Source organism: Fragaria vesca, linkage group LG5, assembly GCF_000184155.1.
Source record: "Fragaria vesca subsp. vesca linkage group LG5, FraVesHawaii_1.0, whole genome shotgun sequence".
Taxonomy (NCBI): Eukaryota; Viridiplantae; Streptophyta; class Magnoliopsida; order Rosales; family Rosaceae; genus Fragaria; species Fragaria vesca.
Window position 1 is genome coordinate 1,995,571 of NC_020495.1, and position 21,215 is coordinate 2,016,785.

The 21,215-nt window shown below is 38.2% G+C and overlaps 4 protein-coding genes across 4 annotated transcripts in view; all 4 read left to right on the top strand.

Annotated features, from left to right (window-relative positions):
* Positions 1-11,126, top strand: part of LOC101295333 — a 22,308-nt gene extending 11,182 nt beyond the window's left edge. The window contains exon 3 of the mRNA XM_004298794.1: positions 10,333-11,126. Within this exon, the coding sequence (XP_004298842.1) occupies positions 10,347-10,949 (603 nt within the window). The 5' untranslated portion in view covers positions 10,333-10,346 and the 3' untranslated portion in view covers positions 10,950-11,126. The remainder of the gene's footprint in view (positions 1-10,332) is intronic.
* Positions 11,127-12,560: 1,434 nt separating this feature from the next.
* On the top strand, positions 12,561-13,757 carry LOC101297352 (triacylglycerol lipase 2-like). Its single transcript, XM_004300786.1, has one exon. It carries the CDS (start codon positions 12,561-12,563, stop codon positions 13,755-13,757), a length of 1,197 nt encoding a protein of 398 aa, XP_004300834.1.
* Positions 13,758-15,567: 1,810 nt separating this feature from the next.
* LOC101297644 lies at positions 15,568-16,200 on the top strand. The gene has a single exon (XM_004300787.1). It carries the CDS (start codon positions 15,568-15,570, stop codon positions 16,198-16,200), a length of 633 nt encoding a protein of 210 aa, XP_004300835.1.
* Positions 16,201-19,349: 3,149 nt separating this feature from the next.
* LOC101297936 lies at positions 19,350-20,018 on the top strand. Its single transcript, XM_004300788.1, has one exon. It carries the CDS (start codon positions 19,350-19,352, stop codon positions 20,016-20,018), a length of 669 nt encoding a protein of 222 aa, XP_004300836.1.
* The last annotated feature ends 1,197 nt before the right edge of the window (positions 20,019-21,215 follow it).

Genomic DNA, 21,215 nt, shown 5'->3' on the forward strand with positions numbered 1-21,215 from the left:
TGGAAGGTTTCACTTAAAAGTTCAGTAATTGAAATGAAATCTGATTGATTTGTGGTAATTCAATGATTGCTTCCTCAAATCAAGCTAATTAACTTGCTCATCGGCTGGAATAACTATTTGCCGATTTTGCCCCAATGGTCACACAATAAACCAGATAACATCGTGTGGGAACTTCTATATATTATGGAAAATGATTCTAGGCCTTAATAAGGCCTAAGATTTTAGGCCTCAAATCTATGTGGCATGCCAAATCATTTAGACACATCACATATTAAAAATTTTATACCATGTAATACTTAAGTATAAAGACCATCTTACCATTTGGTCCATTTCAAACAATGACTCTAATAAATTTCAGTTTTTCATTGAAAAATAAAACTATTTTAGCTTTCCTTCTTCTAAATATCTAACTATATAAATATAAAAAAATATAACATCAAAATAACATTATATTATATATTTATAATACATGTATATTATAAAAAAATACATGTGTATATTATATAAATAATATGTATGTAAATCATTTAGAGAAATTATTTGTATATAAATTATTTTTTGGACGAATTATAGAAAATTTTGATGAATTATATCCGAATTATCTTATATTAATGTTTTCTTTTTGATGAATTATAATTGCTTTTTGGACGAATTAGGGTTAGGGTTAGAGTTTATTTGACAAAACTAATTATTATTTAAAAAATAGTTAATCTTCATATTGATGTAAGAAACATTCCTGATATTATACATAATTAGTGGTTGCTATTAATATGTAATATTTGTTTTCCATTACCTAATAAAGTACATTAATATTATTGATTCACCCCTTAAAATGTAAAAGGAAATAGAAATGGTAAAATTGGTAATGCAATATTTTGATTTGACAGGATATATTATGTGGAATCAAAAATAAATATTTTTATTTACTTACATGACATGACACATAAGATTAAGGCCACAATTAAGGCCCTCTAGCACTACCCATATATTACTGTGCACTATCTACTGCATGCACTTTACTATATACTCACCAAGACTCACAAGAATAATGAAAACCCAAGTAGCAGGGTAGTGACAATTCCCAAACTGATTGAAGAATAAGTCGAACTGGCTAAGTATAGAATAATAGAAAGCTGTAGATAAACTACAGCAGCTAAAAGAATCCTCATGGAACTCATTCAACCTGGAACTCGATCAGTCCCAACTGTGCCCGTTGCATTTCAGCTTTTCCTAGAATATCGTCTCGGCCTGCACGGCTGCACCTGTGTGGAAATCACACTATATATACAACGCAGCTAGCTGATCGAAGCCAACATTCTCGAACACAACTACAGATCACATGCATCATCAACACCAGGCGCGGATCCAGTCCATAAGTGGGTAGGGCTCAAGCCCAACCAAGAAAATTGGGGCAAAAAAAAAACTTAGGTAGCCACCAACCCACCCAAGCCCAACCCACATTACTAACTACCCAAGTCCACAATCATCACTCATCACTCATTCCACCCAACTCCTTCAACGAAGGATCCTTCTGTCCTTCAACTAATCAACTTAAACACTAACTCACTAAGTCTAAAAGCCTTCCCTGCTCTTCCCCTCCGCCTCCACTCAGTCACTCACCTGTGATCTATCCGGCTATCCCTCTTCCGGGCTCTTCCCCTCCGCCGGCTCCGCGGCTCCGCCTCCACTCCTCCCCGATAGCGACGACTCGCCTCCGGCGGTCCGGCCCTCCGCGGCTCCGCCTCTAGTCCTCCACTCACCTATCCCTCTTCGGCTCTTCCGGCTGCTAGAAAGCTTGTTCGAGACTTGGTCCTCCACATTCTACACTTCTCAAACAGAAAACACAGCTAATTGATTAACCTAAATGGCAGAGGGAATGCCTTGGCATCAATAAAAGGCTACACCACAAAAGATTAGGAATCCGCATCACATTCTGAGGAAGAGCTCGATCAAACGCCAGAAGAGGATCAAATTGTTCACTTACATTGGAATTTTCATTATATTTCAGATCATAGTGATGACCGAACTTGGTCTCATTATCTTCAATGTCAAGACTCGGAACAGGCCAGGTCCGGAGCCAGTGTATGGCATGGTACTGCCATATCCAGAATTTTGACATTTAATTTATTGAAGTGTAGATATGTCTTAGATGCATTTATCTTAGCCACTCTTTCATGTATATTTAGTTATGAATTAAATTCAGTTTACCTCCATGAAGTTTGGGAGTAACTTCATGTTAATCCCTATACTTTCAATTTCATCAGTTTATCCCTCAAACTTTTGAATTTTCCTCAAGCGTGACCAAATGTCCTATATTATGTCCAAATCGGACGTTAACTGCTGATAATTTTAACCTTAACTGTGAGGCTAGTATCTAGAATTTGGGCAAATCGGACTTTATATGTCTAAATCGAACCTTAACTGCTGATAATTAAAGGTCAATTCAAACGGAATATGAGAATTTGGGCACGGCAGACAGAAATTGAAGAGTTCAAGGGGTAAACTGATGAAAATAAAAGTGTAGGGACTAACATGAAGTCACCCCCAAACCACAAGAGGGTAAACTGAATTTAATTCTTTAGTTATTTACCCAGATAATAATCAGATTCATTCTTCTAATAAAAGGAAAGTTTCCTGAAATGGACTTTGTCACTTGGAAGAGATGGAGGTTCCATCATCATTAACACATCTTTTAGGTAAGTACATGATTAATCAAGTGGATTTTATTTATTTTATGAACAAACTTGTCAAGTGGATTATGCTTCACCAACCGTTGTTAGGTTTTAGAACAAAAGGAGAGGGGAAAAAAAAGGGAATTTTCATATACACCTAATTTTGAACAGTGGTTTTAAATAAAACCCACTTAATATTTCTATCTGATAGACATTTAAAATATATCAATTATGATAAATATTATGTCCTATTTTTTCTAAATTTTACACAATTGCCACCATTCAACTATAACATGTTAATATAATAAATAAGCTTAATTAATGTTGTTTTAAATACCTTGATTATGAGTTTTTTTTTTAACACTAACATTTTTCAGTCAATTTGCAATAATCATGTAGTTTTCTTTATTTTTATGAAAAAATCTAGATTAAAAGAATTCATTCTCTAATCTATACATAAGGTAAAATATAATATGAATATATCCGATCTAAACCCTAAACCCAAAACCCAAAACCCTATACCCTATACCCTAAACCCTATACCCTATACCTTAAACCCTATACCCTATACCCTATACCTGAACCTATACCCTAACTCTATACCCTAAACCCAATTTTGGATTTTCTTCTTTTTAGGTATATTATCATATCATGCCCTACTTAATAGGTACATTAGAAACATAAGTAGTAGAGAGTAAAATGTTCTCTCGATTAGGATGAGAAATGATATAATAATATACTTAAAAAGAAGAAAATTAATCAAAAAACAAGAACGTGTATCTTACAATTAAACATTTTTCGACTATGTAAAGAGACACCAAATGTGAGCTTAGGAATGAAAAGTATCATCCTATTACAAATGACATAATTCTGTATATAATATATATATATATACACTCAAGTTAGTAATAACAAGGTAAGAAATTAAAGAATTTAATTGATTATGACAAAGTTAAATCCAACTAAATTTAAGCTAGTATTTGAGTTTCAAATTGATGCTAAAATTGAGAAATATACCAAATTTAGCTTTCTATAATCTGAAGGGCAAATTAGAGAAACCGAAAAATGAAGAAAACTATTAATTATAGACATTTGCTCTATATAGTATGTTTGCTTATGTAAAGTGGGTGTAAAATAAAAGAAAAATATATATGGGTTTATCTTAAAAGAGGTCTAGTATTTTGGGTTTTTATCTAATTTTCTCAAAAAAAAAACATCAAGTCGACATTGACCCTAGCATTTTTCCCTATATTTTTGGTGAAGACTTCTATTTTCTCCTGTTCCTTGTTGAAGACTTTCATTTTCATATGATCGATATGGTTTTTTCGTATTTCGTTTAAACATGATCAATCTTGTTTCGTCACTCCAGCTTCTCCAAGTATAATGAAAATTGATTCTCTCAACCTTTCATAACCCAGAATCGTTCATGCCACTATCTATCCAAATACACTATAAATATAGTGATGAAGATCCACTCGGGCACCAAACACAAAAAGCCTTGTACAAAAAAGTTAACCATTTCCATTTCCATCTTCAATATTCATATAGAAGAAAATGGCGGATCATCAGAAAGTAGAAATGGGGTATCCCACAAACTATCAACAGCCCAGCGTCACTTCCAGTCCGGACGACGAGGTCAGACGTCGCCAGAGTAGAATCAAGGCGTACATAGCTATCGGCATTTTCATTGTGATTCAGACCATAGTGATATCCATACTCGGACTCACGATCACGAAAGTGAAGATCCAACTGGGCGACATTCACGACGTCCAGACTCTCACTGCCGTCCCCGAACCACCATTGTTCGATATGAGCTTCGCAACCGCAATCCGGGTGAGGAATAAGAACTGGGGACCTTACAAGTATGAGTCTGGCTTCGCTATATTCATGTACGAAGGTGTCCCGGCAACTTCTGATCCGACAGGGCGACGTTGGCATGCGATCGACGAAAAAGTTGGATGCAACAGTGAGTGTGAGCGGATCCGGGTTTCTGCTGCGGAACACAATGCTTGGGACTGAACTGAACAGTGGGATATTGAAGCTGACCAGCACGGCCAAGTTGGACGGAAAAGTGGAGCTGTTGGGGATCTTTCAGAAGCACAAGACTGCAGAAATGGAATGTTCTATGGTGTTTCATTTGGAAACGGAGACTGTCCAACATTTGCAATGCGAGTGAGAAACGGAGCCATGGCCCTGTTTTACCTCCAATTTTAGTTACTTTTACATTTTCAAATCGGTAAGTGAAATTTGCACTTTCCAACTAAATTTCTTTTATTGTGAGTCTCTTTATGATTTATGTTGACGTAAATGTATTAATAAATCAAATTCTAACAACATTGTATCTTTTTATTTACTGTAATAAGAATAAAAATGGTCTGTAATTGTTTTCATCGTGGAGACCACTATCCCTTACAACTCACGTAAAGAAAAGTCGCCAAATGTTTGCAAGATGTTGTAAAGTTAATACACAAAACTTTGGTAGTTATAACAATTTTCATGTAATAAAAAAGCCAAATATCAGACATATGTAGAAATTAAGTCGAAGGTTCTATACACGTATCATCTAAACTCTATTATTTACACTTGTAAAGGCTAAAAGTCATTAAAACAAGTCATACCATTCCCATCATCTAGCATTCTAAGGAAGAAATATCAAAACTATCACGCGCTTTGCTCACAAATTTCAACTTCTTTTTCATTCTTACCCAAGTGATCAGACTCTCCAAACACTACATAAAGCTCCCATACTTCCATTCACCTCCCAAGTTTGCCAGAGTGCATTAGTACCAACATTCATTCTAGCTAGAGATCGAGTAGAGACCAAAAGAGAGAAAAATGGCCGAGAAAAACCAGCAGGCCTACGCATCATCAGCAAATGGCTACACCAGATCAAATGACCACGAATCGATCGGAGCCACCTTCCAATCCGAGGAGGAGCTGAAACGCCAGAAGAGAAGGAAGCTGTTTATGTATATTGGTATTTTCATTGTCTTCCAAATCATAGTTATGACCGTATTTGGTCTCACCGTCATGAAAGTAAAGACTCCCAAGCTCCGGTTAGGCAACATCGACGTCCAAACCCTCAACTATACCTCCCAAACGCCACCATCTTTCGATATGAGCTTCACAACCGAAATTAGAGTCAAGAACAAGAATTTCGGTCCCTACAAATATGATAGTGGCTATGTCACGTTTTTGTACCAGGGGATGCCATTGGTGCAGGTTACAATTCCTAAGGGAAAGGCTGGGTGGCGTTCGACTGAAAAAATTGGAGCCACCGCGATTATAAATTCCAAGGAGTTGCCGAGTGTTTCAAATCTTGGTAGTGATTTGGATTCAGGGGTGTTGAAGCTGAGCAGCCAAGCAAAGATTAGTGGAAAAGTTGAGTTGATGTTTGTGATGAAGAAGAAGAAAACTGCAGAGATGAATTGTAGTATTGAAGTTAATTTGGCAACCAAGGGGGTTCAGGCATTGGAATGCAAGTGAAGGCAGCTTTTGGACATGCATGAGTAGTTTTCACTGAGCTAGTTATTATTTCCGCCTTGTACTTGTAAATAAGATATATAATCATCGGTCATTTTTCCTTTTGATTCAATTTCTTACTGCAGGTTTTGTGACGCGATTTAAATAAATGAACAAAGGATTCCTAGACTGAGTTGGAGGTTCCATCCTCCTCATGATTATTGTTTTCCGAAAAAAATAAAAAAAATAATTCAAGTTCTGGTGATCATTAGGAGTTTAGGATTACGCTTACGATATTGTTTAGAAAAAAGGTAATGAGTTTTAAGGATGATGACTTTTATTTTCTCTTTGAAGTTTGAATTGACTAAACAACTGAAAGAACAACAATGTCGTTGTATTATTCACAAGTGCAGGTAGGATCTTTTGGGAGCAGATCATATGCGGAGGTACATATAGACCAAATGGTACCCTTCAAAACTTAGGCTTTACATGTATTTGGTCTTTGAAACCTAGCTAAATTGGAGAAATTTGTAAATAATGACACCCTTTTATTAATGATGGCACCCCATATTTCTAGTTTCTGGCTCCGTCTATGCAGATGGCATTCTTATAGTACTATTCAGCATTCCAATGTAACATGATATATTATCTACTCACTCTTTAGTAACTTCAAAAATGGATGTCAAGCCTTGCATTTGCATTGATAAGAAGAATAGGTAATAACATAAACACACGATTCATCCTCATAATTTACGTAAAAATTGAACTGTACATGTAAAATAACCTAAGCAAACCTAAGCTTTTTTAATGTTGCAAACCGATTAAGCTCTTAATCTTAGTACTACAACATATTATAACAATCTAACTTGTTTTTAAAAACACGAACAATAATTTGTATTGCAAAAGAAGTACCTAACCCAACTTGTCCCGTAATGAAGAGAAATTGGTCAGTTCTTCTTCAGTAGGAAACAAAGTATTCTTCTTCAGTTCTTCTAGTAACATGCGTTACATATTCAAATGTACGTACAACCTACTAACGAAGAAAAAAAATGAGAAAGGACGCTTATTAGGACCAATTGCAACTTGGGTAAGTATATTCTGCATGAAGCCAACTAAAGGCATCACATCTTGGACTGGACTCGTTGTTCATATTCAACCCATGGTTCTCTGTAACAAGACTCTCAGCCGCCCCCCAACAAAGTCTCCCTTTCTCTATGTCTCTTCTGGTGTAAACCACTCATATGATTTTATTTTATTTTTTGAAAAAAAATAAATTATATTGAAGAACTTCTTAAGCAACCAACATTTATAATATCAAATAATAAAGCTATCGAAACTACTCGTATGGCCGAGTAATAATTACACTAGACAAAACTAATAATTTTGCGTAACAATAATAATCAATCTCACAGGTCCCACCGCCCTTAAAGGTCCAAATCTTACAACGGTTGCCACTGAAGGTTCCATCCATATTAATACTACACGATAGTGACGATTCTCCAAACCTTTCCATATCAAAGGTGACGATCAATGCCATGCCCACCATCTAGAAGTCAAGAAATTTAGGCCATACCAAATTACCAGTTACCTCAAGCGCGTTTAACACAAGAAGAGACATGGTGTTATGTCATTTCTTTCCTGGAAGCAAACTAGTGACCAATACAGACGACCATACAGTTCTCATAACCTACTATAAATAAACACAGAAACACTCCCACTGCCATCACCACCAAAACATACACAACACAAGAGAGAGATTTACAGCTAGCTTTAAGTTTTCATTTTCTGAGAGAAAAACAGAGCTACCCAAAATGTCTGAGAAAGCGCACGATGTTGAAACACACCCCTTCCACGCCGACGAAGAGCGGAAGCGGCAGAAGAGGATCAAGATGTACAAATACATCGGAATTTTCATTGTGTTTCAGATCGTAGTGATAACAGTTTTCGCACTTACCGTCATGAAGGTCAAGACCCCGAAAGTCCGACTAGGCAACATCTACGTCCAGTCCCTCACAGCCAACGCCGCAGCCCCCTCATTCGACATGAACTTCGTAACTCAAGTCAGGGTTAGGAACACCAACTGGGGACCTTACAAATTCGAGGCCGGCACAATCACGTTCATGTACGCAGGTCTTCCCGTTGGCCAAGCTTACATCCCTGAAGGCAAAGCTGGGATGAGGTCGACCAAGAAAATTGATGTCATGGTGAGTGTGAGCTCGGCGTTGTTGCCCGCGAACACTATGCTCGGAACTGAGCTGAGCAGTGGGGTGTTGATGCTGTCCAGCACGGTCACGTTGACCGGAAAAGTGGAGCTGATGATGATCATGAAGAAGAGGAAGTCGGCGGACATGGCGTGCTCTATGGTGTTTAGTGTGGCCACAAAAACTGTCCAGAATTTGGAGTGCGAGTGATATTAACAGACCTTGATCGGCTCTGTTCTGCCTCCCATTTTTAGTTACTTCTAAGTTTGGCAGATTTTCTTTAAATTTTTTGTAGTCTTATGATTCTGGTTTACAAATTATGTCGGCCGATATATATATATTATACACATTATAGTTTGAACTCCAATTTTTGCCTTCTTTTGTTCTTTTCATTTGTTGATATTCAACGGCAAAAATAACATTGCTACTGAAAAGTCTGCTTGGCCTGGAAAAATTTTGGGGTATGAACTCTTAATTTTTTCTTTCATTTGGGCATAATATATTGAATCTTATATCATGATGACTTAATGGTTTCAGGGTCGAATGAAAACCTTTCTAGTTTTATTTTTTAATAGCTGGAGAAAGTGATGGTGGGCTTTTTAATGAAATAATGTCGAAGATAATGCAAAGACTATATGAACGGCTATAGAGAGACTGATGAGGATACTTGAACAACCACCCAATAAAAGTCTTCACATAGGACAGAGAGGGCATATTAGCTTCGTCTGCCAGGTCTCCAAGACTGAATTTTGGTTCATTGACAAAAAGTTATTTTCTGCAAATTATGTTCACTAGTGTTAAACTATATAAATCACTAGTATCAAAAGTACTAATCGAAATTTTGCTTGAGCTGTTTTGGATTATAGTTCTTTTGTTCATCACTTGCTTCTGCACAATATCTAATTATCACATTAGATCATGGACAGAGCAGGAAACGAAAACTGTCTACAAGTCGAATTAATTTGATCTTTCTCTTTGTATGTTTCATCAGAAAAAGACATATATATGGAACGTACTTCAATCCAAAACACTTTCTATCAGATACTGATTGATTTGTATTGGGGTACCATTAGTCTATACTCATTAGTATACAACAGTTCAAAGAGTAAAAGGACATTTGTAATTAACTTTTAAGTGGTCATGGTCATGAGTCCAAAAAAATCTAAGATTAGAGGAATTTGATCTTCTTCGGAGAATAGCAATAGATCCCCAAAGCAATAACTAGGATTCAGAATTGCGCCAAACACACTTGTCATTCATTTTGAGCATATAACTATGAGCAAAGCATTAGCTTCTTTTTATCCTCCTCTCTCTCTCTCTTTTCCTTTTTTTCCTACAGAAAAGAAGAATTAGCTTGATACTTAAACTAATTAAGCTCGTTTATATATTGGGGTTATACTTTTTTTTTGGATTGGTGAAGTCCTAAGCAACCTTCAAGTCTTCGTGTACCATATTCTTGCTTCTAATCAGGGACAACAGAACCGAACTCCACAGTCAAATTAAATACCAAGAATCTGGCAAATACTATTCCTGAGGTTCATAATCTGGAATATTATAATAGATCCCAACACCACGTTGTAACTTTTGATTGGGAGATTTGGTCTATGCTAACGGATAGAACCGAACCTTCTTCTGATATTTTCATATGAATCAAACTCAATTGGCCAAAAAGCCCTTAAAGTCCTCAGACAAAGCCATCGATCATCTAGAAGTCAACAATTCTCACCTTTGGGACGCGTTTGGCGTCCGAATTAGAATTCCTCCCCACCATGTACGTCCTAATCGCATTTGCCAGGAACTTCATTCGCCTGCATAACTTATTCAAATTCCCCAGACCCCAAATACACTATATATACCACACTAGTGTACCATTCCATTCCATCATTACCACAAACTACTTCCTCTACAGTTTAAGAGAAAACAAACCCACAAAAGCAGAGTAAAACATACTATACTCTTGATTTCTTCATTCTTTTCTTCATTTCATTTCATATCAGAAAGAAAGACAGAGATGGCTGACAAGCACCAACAAGTTTATCCTTTGGCTCCGTCAAACGGTTACACAAGAAGCGATGGAGAGTCTTTGTCCGAGGACGAGCTCAAGCGCAAGAAGAGAATCAAGTGCTTTGCTTATATTGGTATTTTCATTGTGTTCCAGATGGCCGTCGGGGCTGTGTTTGGTCTCACTGTGCTCAAAGTGAAGACCCCCAAGGTGAGACTCGACACAACAAGCACCCTCTCAGGCGTCACCTCTTCCACTACATCGTTCAGCTCAACCTTCAACACCCAAATCAGGGTCAAGAACACCAACTGGGGTCCTTACAAGTTCGACGAAGGGGTCGTGACATTCAAGTACCAAGGTACACCTGTTGGGACATTCACTGTACCAAAGGGCAAGGCCGGGATGCGTGGCACCAAGAAGATCGATGCGAGTGTGAGCTTGAACACCGCTGCATTGAACAGCTCTGGCGAGTTGACGCTGACCAGCGAAGCGAAGTTAACCGGGAAGGTGACGTTGATGTTCATCATGAAGAAGAAGAAGTCTGCGAGTATGAACTGCACCATTCAAATTGATGTGTCTGGACAGACAGTCAAGAGTGTAGTATGCAAGTGAAACCAGTCTTAGATTGTTTTCATTGCCCTTGTTTTATACTTTTTACGATTTTTTTTCTTTTTGCTGTTCTTCGTTTATGTGATCGACCTGCGGGAGCATACATATACTTACCAAAGCACAATTTTTTGAATTGTGTTTTTTTGTATATACAGATTGGTAGTGCTATTGTTTCAAATTTGAACTTGCTCTTGCTCAAGAATTTTTTTTTTTTTTAGTTCTTTTTGAATGTGATGTCTAATTTAATTATTAATACTAAATATCTTATGCCAAATATCTCTAATAATGCAAATTCATCAACTTGGCGACTTTCAATCTTGCAATCGTGGAAAACTAACAGAAAAGTTGATGAAGCTTTCAAAGTATTCTATTCCAGATAGTGACCCTCCAATTCAAATATGCAACGCTAACAATAGTTGACTAGTTATAGGTCATTTTACTTGACGTACACTTGGAACTTGTCAAACATCGATCTGCCTTAATTCAGTAAGGCAAGATACAAGTTCTTCTACTTATATGTTACTGTTTTTTTCATTTAAAATTTATGTTGGGAGCATATTTCGGATTTTTATTTATTTTTTCAATAAGTCAGATGAATTAATTTTTCGGATACCATTATTTCGCTTTATGTGATAGCTGATATCATAAAACGCTCAACCTATCACATGATTTCGTATAGATATTTAAGATCGTAGTTCTACGGTGGCCGGACACATGATAGATTCTTTATGAAAGGCATGAGCTGCTGCTGGACAACATTGAATTTGAATTTGGGTATTATATGCTGGCTTTGTAGACTGAAAAATGCCAAAGGATCCGGTCTAAATCATCTTCTTCAAGTGTCATGACGTAGAGTTTAAGCCTGGCTGGTAGCACGATAGCAAGGTTGATTAAGCCTCATATTAATAACGTAGTGGAGTTTTATATAATATAATCACGAGGGTTGGCCGGGGAAGAAGACAGGGGCATGCATGGTCTTTGTTAATTTATTGCAGAAGCATGAAATGCATTCCAAATGTGCAGAGAATCTTGATGAACATAACTATATTGAATATAAAAGAGCGACGGCCGAAGAGGGTTTGTTTGTGTGGATTTGATTCTTGAAAGCTGGAAAAGCTGCAATGCACCTTCACGAACAAATTGGTTCTTAAATTGACCACAGTTTCAGGTAAATGTCGAGTATATTGTTTTAGTATCTCGGCCTGACATGACAAGGACTAAACAGAAAAGCAATAAGACGCAAATCTTTGGGCTTGTTGCCCAAAGTGATCCCTCAGCTTATTAAGCCCAAACGTTTAACTCTATATGGGATGATCTATGTTTCTTTGGTGTTTCTTATTTTCGGTGTCCTAGTCCTATTCCATGATGGATTTCTTAATCTCACTAAACAATGGATATCTAATCGGCTTATTCCCACTGAACAATGGATTTCCTAATCCCACTTTGAAAATGCTATGTATGACATCTACAAGACTACAAGGCTATATATAAGTCATTCGAGATACATTCATGTTCATGTGTTTGATCAGTTCTCTATTTTCTTGTCTACTTTTGTGAAATTCTTACATCAAAGTTCAACAGTGAAACGCTGAAACCGATTCCCTCCAATTCAACATGATGAAGTATCATTCAGCTAGTATCCTACTTTTCATGGCTTTGGTTTGTGTTGCAGGATGCACACAAGCTAAGGGTCTTGGTGTCGACAGCAACATATGCAAATCTCTAGTGGAGACACGAGGATATCCTTGCCAAGAACATCAAGTGATAACAAAAGATGGCTACATTCTCGGGTTGCAAAGAATTCCCTATGGACGGTATGGTGACAAATCGACCATGCATAAGAGACCGCCTGTGTTGTTGCAACATGGGCTTACATTGGATGCAGCATCGTGGTTACTCAATCCACCAAATCAAGCTTTGGCATTCATGTTGGCTGACAAAGGATTTGATGTATGGCTTGCTAATACTAGAGGAACAGACTCTAGTCGCGGACACAGATCACTTAGTGCAAATGATCCTGCTTATTGGGAGTGGACATGGGAACAATTGGCTGCTTATGATCTTCCTGCTATGTTCAATTATGTGAACAAGCAAACAGGACAGAAGTTACACTATGTAGGTCATTCCTTGGGAACGTTAACGTTACTGGCTGGCTTGTCCCAACAGAAACTGAGAAACTTACTAAGATCAGCTGCTTTGCTTAGCCCAATTGCTCATCTAAGTCATGTATCCACACCGCTTGTAAGAGTTGCTACTCAAACATATATGGCTGAGCAATTCTACATCCATGGTCTCCGGGAGTTTCCTCCGCTAGGGCAATTAGAACAAACTATGCAAACCGTTCTTTGCATGCATCCGGGCGTGGAGTGCTACAACAGAATGGCAGCTGTGACAGGTCCGAATTGTTGTATAAGTCCTTCAAGTTTAGCTCTTTACTATAGACAAACACCACAATCCACTTCGACAAAGAATGTGGTGCATTTGTCTCAGATGATCAGAAGTGGAACCGTAAGTAGTTTCGATTACACTCTTCCACTCACAAATAGGCAACACTACAGACAGTCTACTCCTCCGGTGTACAACATGGCAAAAATACCAAAAGACATTCCTCTTTTCATCAGCTTTGGAGGGAGAGATGCACTTTCAGACGTAAATGACGTGAAAATTTTGCTCAACGACCTCAAAAATCATGACAAGGACAAGTTTGTGGTACAATACATAAACGAGTATGCTCATCTGGATTTTGTTTTTGGTTGGAATGCCAATCAAAAAGTTTATGATCCCATGCTCGCTTTCTTCGGGCGACATTGATTGAGTAGTTGTAATCTCTAGAACTTTCTTTCTTGTGTTTTCCATTCATCGATTTCAAAATGTAATGTTTCCTTCAGTAATCGTAGTAGCTAGATATGCATTATTTCAATATAACTCTCTCATGATAGAGCGTCATTGATCGATGAGTAGAGTGTTACATTATGTAAATTTCAATCATAAAGTTCATTTAGTAGGGGCTTTAATTTGGTCTTGCCTTCTTGGAATGATCCAATGAGTCATAATTTTGTTACGTTTGTAAAGATTTATTTTCTAGTATTGCTGATTGCATGCAAATCAAGTAGATCAGCAGCAAGAAAGAAGAAATCATGGAGCAAAATCTAAGATCATATCATGAAAACTTCTTTACTTGGACAATTTTATGTCTATGAGTAATCACAAACAATTGCTCTCAATCACATTTACAAAGATAACCAAATTAACGGACTCTCAGTTCGCTCTATCACAAACCAAAGAACCAAAATCCATTGATCATATATGTTTCAGCGAAGGCAATATAAAGCATCATCCAACCCTAGCTTCCCCCCGGTTGAAGAGACGGCCAACAAAAAGTTCCTTAGTAGATCGATTATAATTACGAAGTAAGGGTGATGTTGCAGGTGTCTCACGACAGTGATGATACTCAAATACAGGAAATAGAAAAACTAAAATAAAAGGTTCCCCAAAACCACCCCACTCCAAAATCCAAATACCCAACCCCGTAACAAACCCGGCAACTCAACTGTTCCATATATTTGTCAAATGATCATAGTAGAGAATCTGCTCTATTGCTGATCAAATACTCCAAACTCAATCATACCTTATAGCTAGGTTGGGGATGTTGGCAATATGGGTCTTAGGCGCCCAAGTGGAGTTGGTTGTTATTTTTTTCTTTAATCTTCATCTTTTTTTAGATTTTGAGTTTATTGATGGAAACTTTGAATTTAAATTCATAATAAAATTGGTGAAAAATTTGGACTTAGCATTATGCGGTAAAAAATGGGTCACAATTTAGTGACAAATGTATATTTGCCTACTACAAATAAGTCCCCAATTATTATTATTATTATTTTTCAAGAATATCAACGACGGTATCTTTAAAGGTTTTTCAGGCCCAGAAACTAATCTGCGCCGAAAGATCTTATCAGAACATTTCGTCCTCTCTGGCTATTAAGAATAAATTAGAATTTAACTCCAATTAGCGTCGGTTAGGATTCGAACTTGGATATAGGGGTTCTACACCTAAGCTCTTACCAACTCGATCACCTGTGGTGATTTAAATAAGTCCCCAATTAGCACGCCCTTAATAGATCTGGTCACAGTGTTCGAGCAGTCTCATACTCGTTCCACCACCAATGGAATCTCCATTATCATCGGAATCAGCCCGTAATTGCGGCTTCCAGAAATGCTAGTTGAATTTAGGTAAAGAAGAAGAAGAAAAACGTTTAAAAAAGACCTGTGGCGTCCCACTTCTTTACAGAAGTACCTCTGACCATTATTGACCTGCTCAATATATTGCCCTGCGCGTAAAAAACTCGATTCTTTCTCCAAGTGCCAACTCTATATTGCCTTCCATGGTGTCTAACTGTCTATGTTATAGTTTAATCCCAAATCAAGAGCCGACACGGACGTTGGCCACAACTGACCCATTCTTATCCTTCAAGCTTTCCAGATCCTGATTCCTGACCGACTCGACCGCTAACCCTACACTCATTATATTTAAACCCTTTCACCTCCAACTTTCCCTCACCATATTTTTAACCGAAAACATTTCCAGTTCCAAGTTTTCTAGCGTAGCAAAAGCTCTCCAACAATGGCAGATCAAGAAAGCCAAATCTGGCCCTTAGCGCCGGGGAAGCTACACCAAAGAAGCGAAGAAAACCCTACGTTCAAAGCCATACGCCGAGAGAGAAGCAACAAGTGCTTTGTCTACGTTTTCTCCGGGATCGTCTTCTTCTGCGTCACCGTCCTGGTTTTCGCGCTGCTCGTTCTCCGAGTCAAGTCGCCGGAGATCAGGTTGAGATCTGTCACCGTGAAGAGTCTCAAGTACACGTCTTCGCCGCCTTCGTTTAACGTGTCTTTGTCTGGACAGATGAGTGTGAAGAATCCAAACTTTGGCGACTATGAGTTTGTGCCGACCACGGTGAGTTTCTTGTATTCAAGAGGCGCAGTTGGGAGCACGAAAGTGGCGAAGGGGTTAGCCAAAGTGAAGAAAACGGAGAGGTTGAGTTTCGGGGTTGATCTGAGGTCGAACAAGCTGCCGGAGGGGGCTAATACTTTGAAGAGCGATATAAATTCCGGGATGTTGAAGCTTACCGGCACCGGTAAAGTGAGCGGTAAAGTGACTTTGTGGAAGATTATAAACAAGAGGAAGACAGGGAAGATGGATTGCACCATGACGCTTGTTTTGAAGAGCAAGACCATCAAGGATTTGGTTTGCAGATAATAGCTAGCTGGCTAGAGTTTTGATATTCAATTATAGCATATATAATTTGATGTGAGATTTTTGGTTCTGTGAGATCTAGTTTCTAGGTATTGTTTCAATCATTAATTTGTTTGTAAAAATTTAGTACCTAGACCCAAATTATTTGCTTATATACATGTACGAGGTATGAGTTTGATACAATTACTACTATTTGATTCGCAATGTAAACTCCATTTTCTCATAAAACTGAACTATCATCAGTAAACCAAATCGAGTCGAAAATGAATCTGCGATTCAAATTGAGTAGCGATTTTTCTGTACACTTACGTTTCTCGATTACATCTTTATTTTGTTGGGGTGAAATTAATTTCTCAATGACATCTTTGGTCCACTTGAAAGCAGGCCATGCCTAGCTGTGGTTTGATGCTGATATGATGGCACACACCATATGTAGCCATATGCAAGCTTTATGCTCCATTCTAGTTTGCTAAAGAAAAACAAATTATAAGTGCCAGGATTATTTCGGTGAGCATGTGCCAAAGTTCATCTGTCCAGATTAAAATGGTAGTGTCTTTTTTGCTTCAGATTTGTGCCATGCCAAGAGAATCGTTTCCTCAGTCCAATGAGCTGGTTCTACGTATGTAATCTGTACGTGTTCATATATTTTATTGCTTCTGAATGAGACCCAGGAGCATCACCGAATTGAAAAAAAATTCAATGTAGGATACCCAAAAGAGTTCACAACTCCATGTCACAATGAACAAATTAGGTTACGAGCTGAATCATCAAAAATATTAATAAAGGAATTGTTTAATGATGATCATAGATTTCTTTGACTCTTGAAAATTTGAAATGTGTGGAGTGTGCTTCTTTCTATATTTGCTTTCTCCCTAATGTAACGTTGCTGTATGATTGGCTTCTAATTAATAAATTGGTTGGAGAATATCGCTTTTTTCTTGGTCGGTTTCGGGTTGTGGACTACAACCAGCCTGTGATTGTTCGTTTCCATCTAAGAGTCTTTTTAGGCAAGGAAACCCATAAAAGTGAGCCAAAATTGGGCCTCCTAAAATCTTGTAACTAATTTTGTTGTTTCTTATGATTCGGAAGGAAACAAATTTATCTAAAATTTCTAAATTTCTCTTGATACGCATTAGGAAAAAAGCTGAACTCGATGAATAACATTGGCATATGATAGTCTGTTAATTGCGCAAATGATGGTTGGAATGATAAGAATTCGTATGATCGGTTTCAGTGGGATTGTGATGTCTTTCATCAAGTTCGATTTCTTTCAATGATTTGAAGAAAAATAGGAAATGCATTAATTTGCAGCTGAAATTTGAATCAACTGGGGAGAATGCTTATGCTCCTACACGATGTGTTTGTCGATCGTACAATAATTATAGATTGGTACAGCTTAATGTTAGAGGTCGCTAGTAAATAGTGATAGTATTTCAAAGAAATACAACACAGGACATCCAGTAATTCATTTCAATTATTCTTGCTAGCTATCTGCTGCATCCCTTTCTATACCTCACTGTCTATGCTTCGACTCTAATCTTTTCTTTCATCTTTGTAAATATGATACTCCAATATTTGTAGTACGTGAACCTGTGTACATTTATGTATGAAAGAAGAAATGGGAAAGCAATCAAATCATTGGGTTGCAAACAAAGTCCAAATGAAATAGATGAAAATACCTTTTCAGATTTTCATATGACTAATCGACAGCACCAATTCCATAAAACAACAGTATCCTGGACTCTTCTTCGATTCTCACACTACTAGCTTATACCATCCCCAGTTACTTAGTTACTATGTTGCACCGACACTTCATACCAATAGAGTGTCGGAGTGTCCGACACGTCCTGACAATTTGACCGACAAGTCATGTCACCCTCTGACACGTCACGTCATCAATTGTTACTTTAAAAAATATATATAAAATAAAAATAAAACCCAAAACCTAAACTATAGCAACACCAAAAAAAATTTGTTTCTTCTCTCATTTCTGTTGATTCTCTTTGGTCATTGATAAATGTGTGTATTAGTAGGAGCGAGGACTGGAGAAGAAGAAGAGGTGAAGCAAAGAGAAATAGGATTTTGGGAAGAGTTGAATTAAACAGAGAGAAAAATGATTCTTGCTGGTGGGGGTTTCTGTTTTTCGAGTTTTATATATGTTGAGGAAAATTTTTGATTTTTCTGGGTTTTGAGAATTTTTAATGGGGAAGAATTATGAGGTGTGAAGTAACATAAGTAGCTAGTTTAGGTCATTAGTTGGATAGGGGACTGAGCAGCTGGAACGTCGAGGAGGAGAGTGAAGGATTTTGGTGTTTTGAGCTTATATTGTGTTTATTAAAAGACAGAATTAGGATTTTTTGGCCAATAAATTAATGATATTTCATATTTTTAGTAATTCTTTTATGTATTAAAAGTATATAAAATATATTAATTATTTGTGGTGTCCAAGCTATGTCGGATCTTACGTTTTTGAGAATTGTTATGTCGCATCGTGTCGTATCGCTGTGTCAGTGTCGGTGCAACATAGCTCATCAATTAGTTATCTTCTCCCAAATGCTTAAGACAAAGGACCTTATATAGTTATATTCTTGTAAGATAAATGACATGGATATATGTCATATAGTATTCTCAAACAGTGTGTCAAACCACATTACAATAGTGTCTGATTGAGGAGCTAGATAGCATGGAGAAGAAAGAGCTTCAATTTTTTTCTTCTGGTACATATATAGAAGAGGAGCTTCAGTTGCCTCAAGAGGCTTAATAATTCGTTTGTGTATCGAGTACAAAGCAAACATCGTCGCAATCATTCTTCTGCCTACATAAATATTCATGCCGCCCAATAATTTAAACCTTGTTATGTTTCTTTCAGCTTGACATTTTCCCTTGATGCCCTCTAATAGAATTCAACAACACATTACTTATTCCACAAATCCATCATCAGAAGCTTCTAATACAATATTATACGACACACAAAAGTTTGAAGTCAAGCCGTGCAACTAGTGCCAACGCGTTCGAGAAGAAACTTACACACCTATTAGCTGACTCCAAATGTTCTTCATCATTTCACTTTCAACGACCAGAAACAAAGACTATTGGGATCGATTCAGTTATATATCTCCAACCCCCAACTCAGAGCTCCCATTATTGCATCCATGGCTACTAGTCCCTTTAGCCCGACCGAGCAAGTAAAGCCCTTAGCCCCATCATCAAGGTACAGCGTTCGCAGCCATGACTTGGAAGAAGACGTCGTCGCTTCCGTCCACCTAAAGCTCACCCAAAGAAAATACGTCCACTGCTGCGGCCTCGCCTCCGCCATGTTCTTGATCCTCGCCGTCATCGCCATCGTCCTCGGCTTCACCGTCTTCCACGTCAAGGGCCCCAAGATCACCATGAACGGTGTCACGATCACTAACGGAAGTTTAACGAACGGTTCCAACATCACTATCATGGTAGATGTGTCGATCAAAAACCCTAACGTCGCGTCGTTTAGGTATGAAAACACGTCCACTTTGGTTTACTTCAACGGGACGGAGGTCGGCGAGGGGAGGAGCCCAGCAGGGGTGGCGAAGGCGAGGAGGACGATGAGGATGAACGTGACGGTGGATATTGTTCCGGCGAAGATCTTGGCCGTGCCGGAGTTTAATAAAGAGTCTAAGGCGGGGGCGTTGACTTTTACTAGCTTTACGAGCGCTCATGGGAAGGTGAAAGTTGCTATGGTGAAGAAGAATGTTGTGGTTGAGCTGAATTGTACCATGGTGTACAATTTAGCGAGCGGAGGGATTCAGGCCGGAGATAAGTGCAGACGGCGAGTTAGACTTTAGGAGCTGTCAAATTTTTGTGTTTTTCTTTCTAATTTTGGGTTGAAATTTCAATCGGATTGATAATACAGGTTACACAGTACATTATATTTGCTTTATAGCCATATAAAAACTAGGAACAGGCAAGTTTCTAATAGCAGTCGTTGTATGTAAAACCCTTCTTGTGTAGTAGACCATTTTCAGTATGGTATATTTAGCTTGCTGGTTTGTTTTGATGTGCTTTGGTGACAAACTCGACGAAAAGCAAATCAAAGCAGTTGATACTTTTTTTCTTTTTTTCCCTTTTAAGTGACCCCTCGGCCGGATGCAGATTTGCCAACCAACAATTTTTGCTGGTCATGGGCACCATCCAATCATCTCTCTCTCTTTCTCTCCCTCTCTCTTCTCTCTCTTCTCTCTTGATTGGATGGTGCCCATGACCAGAAAAAGTTGCTGGTCGGCAAATCTGCATCCCCCTCGACCTGTTTGGCCCGCGCTAACTGGGCTTCCGCCTAGCCCTACGTCATGGCCGCCTAGCCCGTAGATTTATTTTTATAACCTATTTTTCTATTTACGGCCCAGATTTATTTTCTAACTGTGGACCCCTTGGCCTGTTAGGCCCACGCTAACTGGGCTACCGCGTAGCCCTATACCATATCCGCCAAGCCCGGCTATTTATTTTTATGGTCTATTTTTCATTTTATCCCGAATTCAGAAATTACCCCAGGATCAAATACTGTAGAATCAAATCTTTGTTTCTTCAATTGGAGCCGTAATTTCACTCTCGCAACTGAATCTTCTTCGTCCCGGCGGTTCAATTGGGTACAGTTAGCTCAGTCCAGTGAAGTGCCATGGCCAATGTGACTCCAGCGTGGTCTCTGAGCTCGGCTATGAATTCCGGCAATTGCAGTAAACCTTCGCCGGAAGACGAAATCATAAGCCTCGGCTCCCATGGTTTCTGTGAATGATTTCTATAAAAACCTGATAACTTAGAGTACAATACTTCGTCGACGAAGAGACGAACCAGCCGCAAAGATAGAAAAATATGAATCCTGGAATTAGAGTTGGAGTCATACACAAGGGCACCTAACGTCACAGACTTCTGTAATAGTTTCCGGTGCCCGGAAACTTGACTTTGGCCAATATCACAGGGACTCAGGGAGCGAAATTACTAGTCAAATAGTAATGACAAAGTCACTAGCAGTGACTTCACATGTGCAA

Coding starts and splice junctions, on each gene's coding strand:
- LOC101297352 (XM_004300786.1), top strand. CDS start 12,561: ATGATGAAGTATCATTCAGCTAGTATCCTACTTTTCATGGCTTTGGTT.
- LOC101297644 (XM_004300787.1), top strand. CDS start 15,568: ATGGCAGATCAAGAAAGCCAAATCTGGCCCTTAGCGCCGGGGAAGCTA.
- LOC101297936 (XM_004300788.1), top strand. CDS start 19,350: ATGGCTACTAGTCCCTTTAGCCCGACCGAGCAAGTAAAGCCCTTAGCC.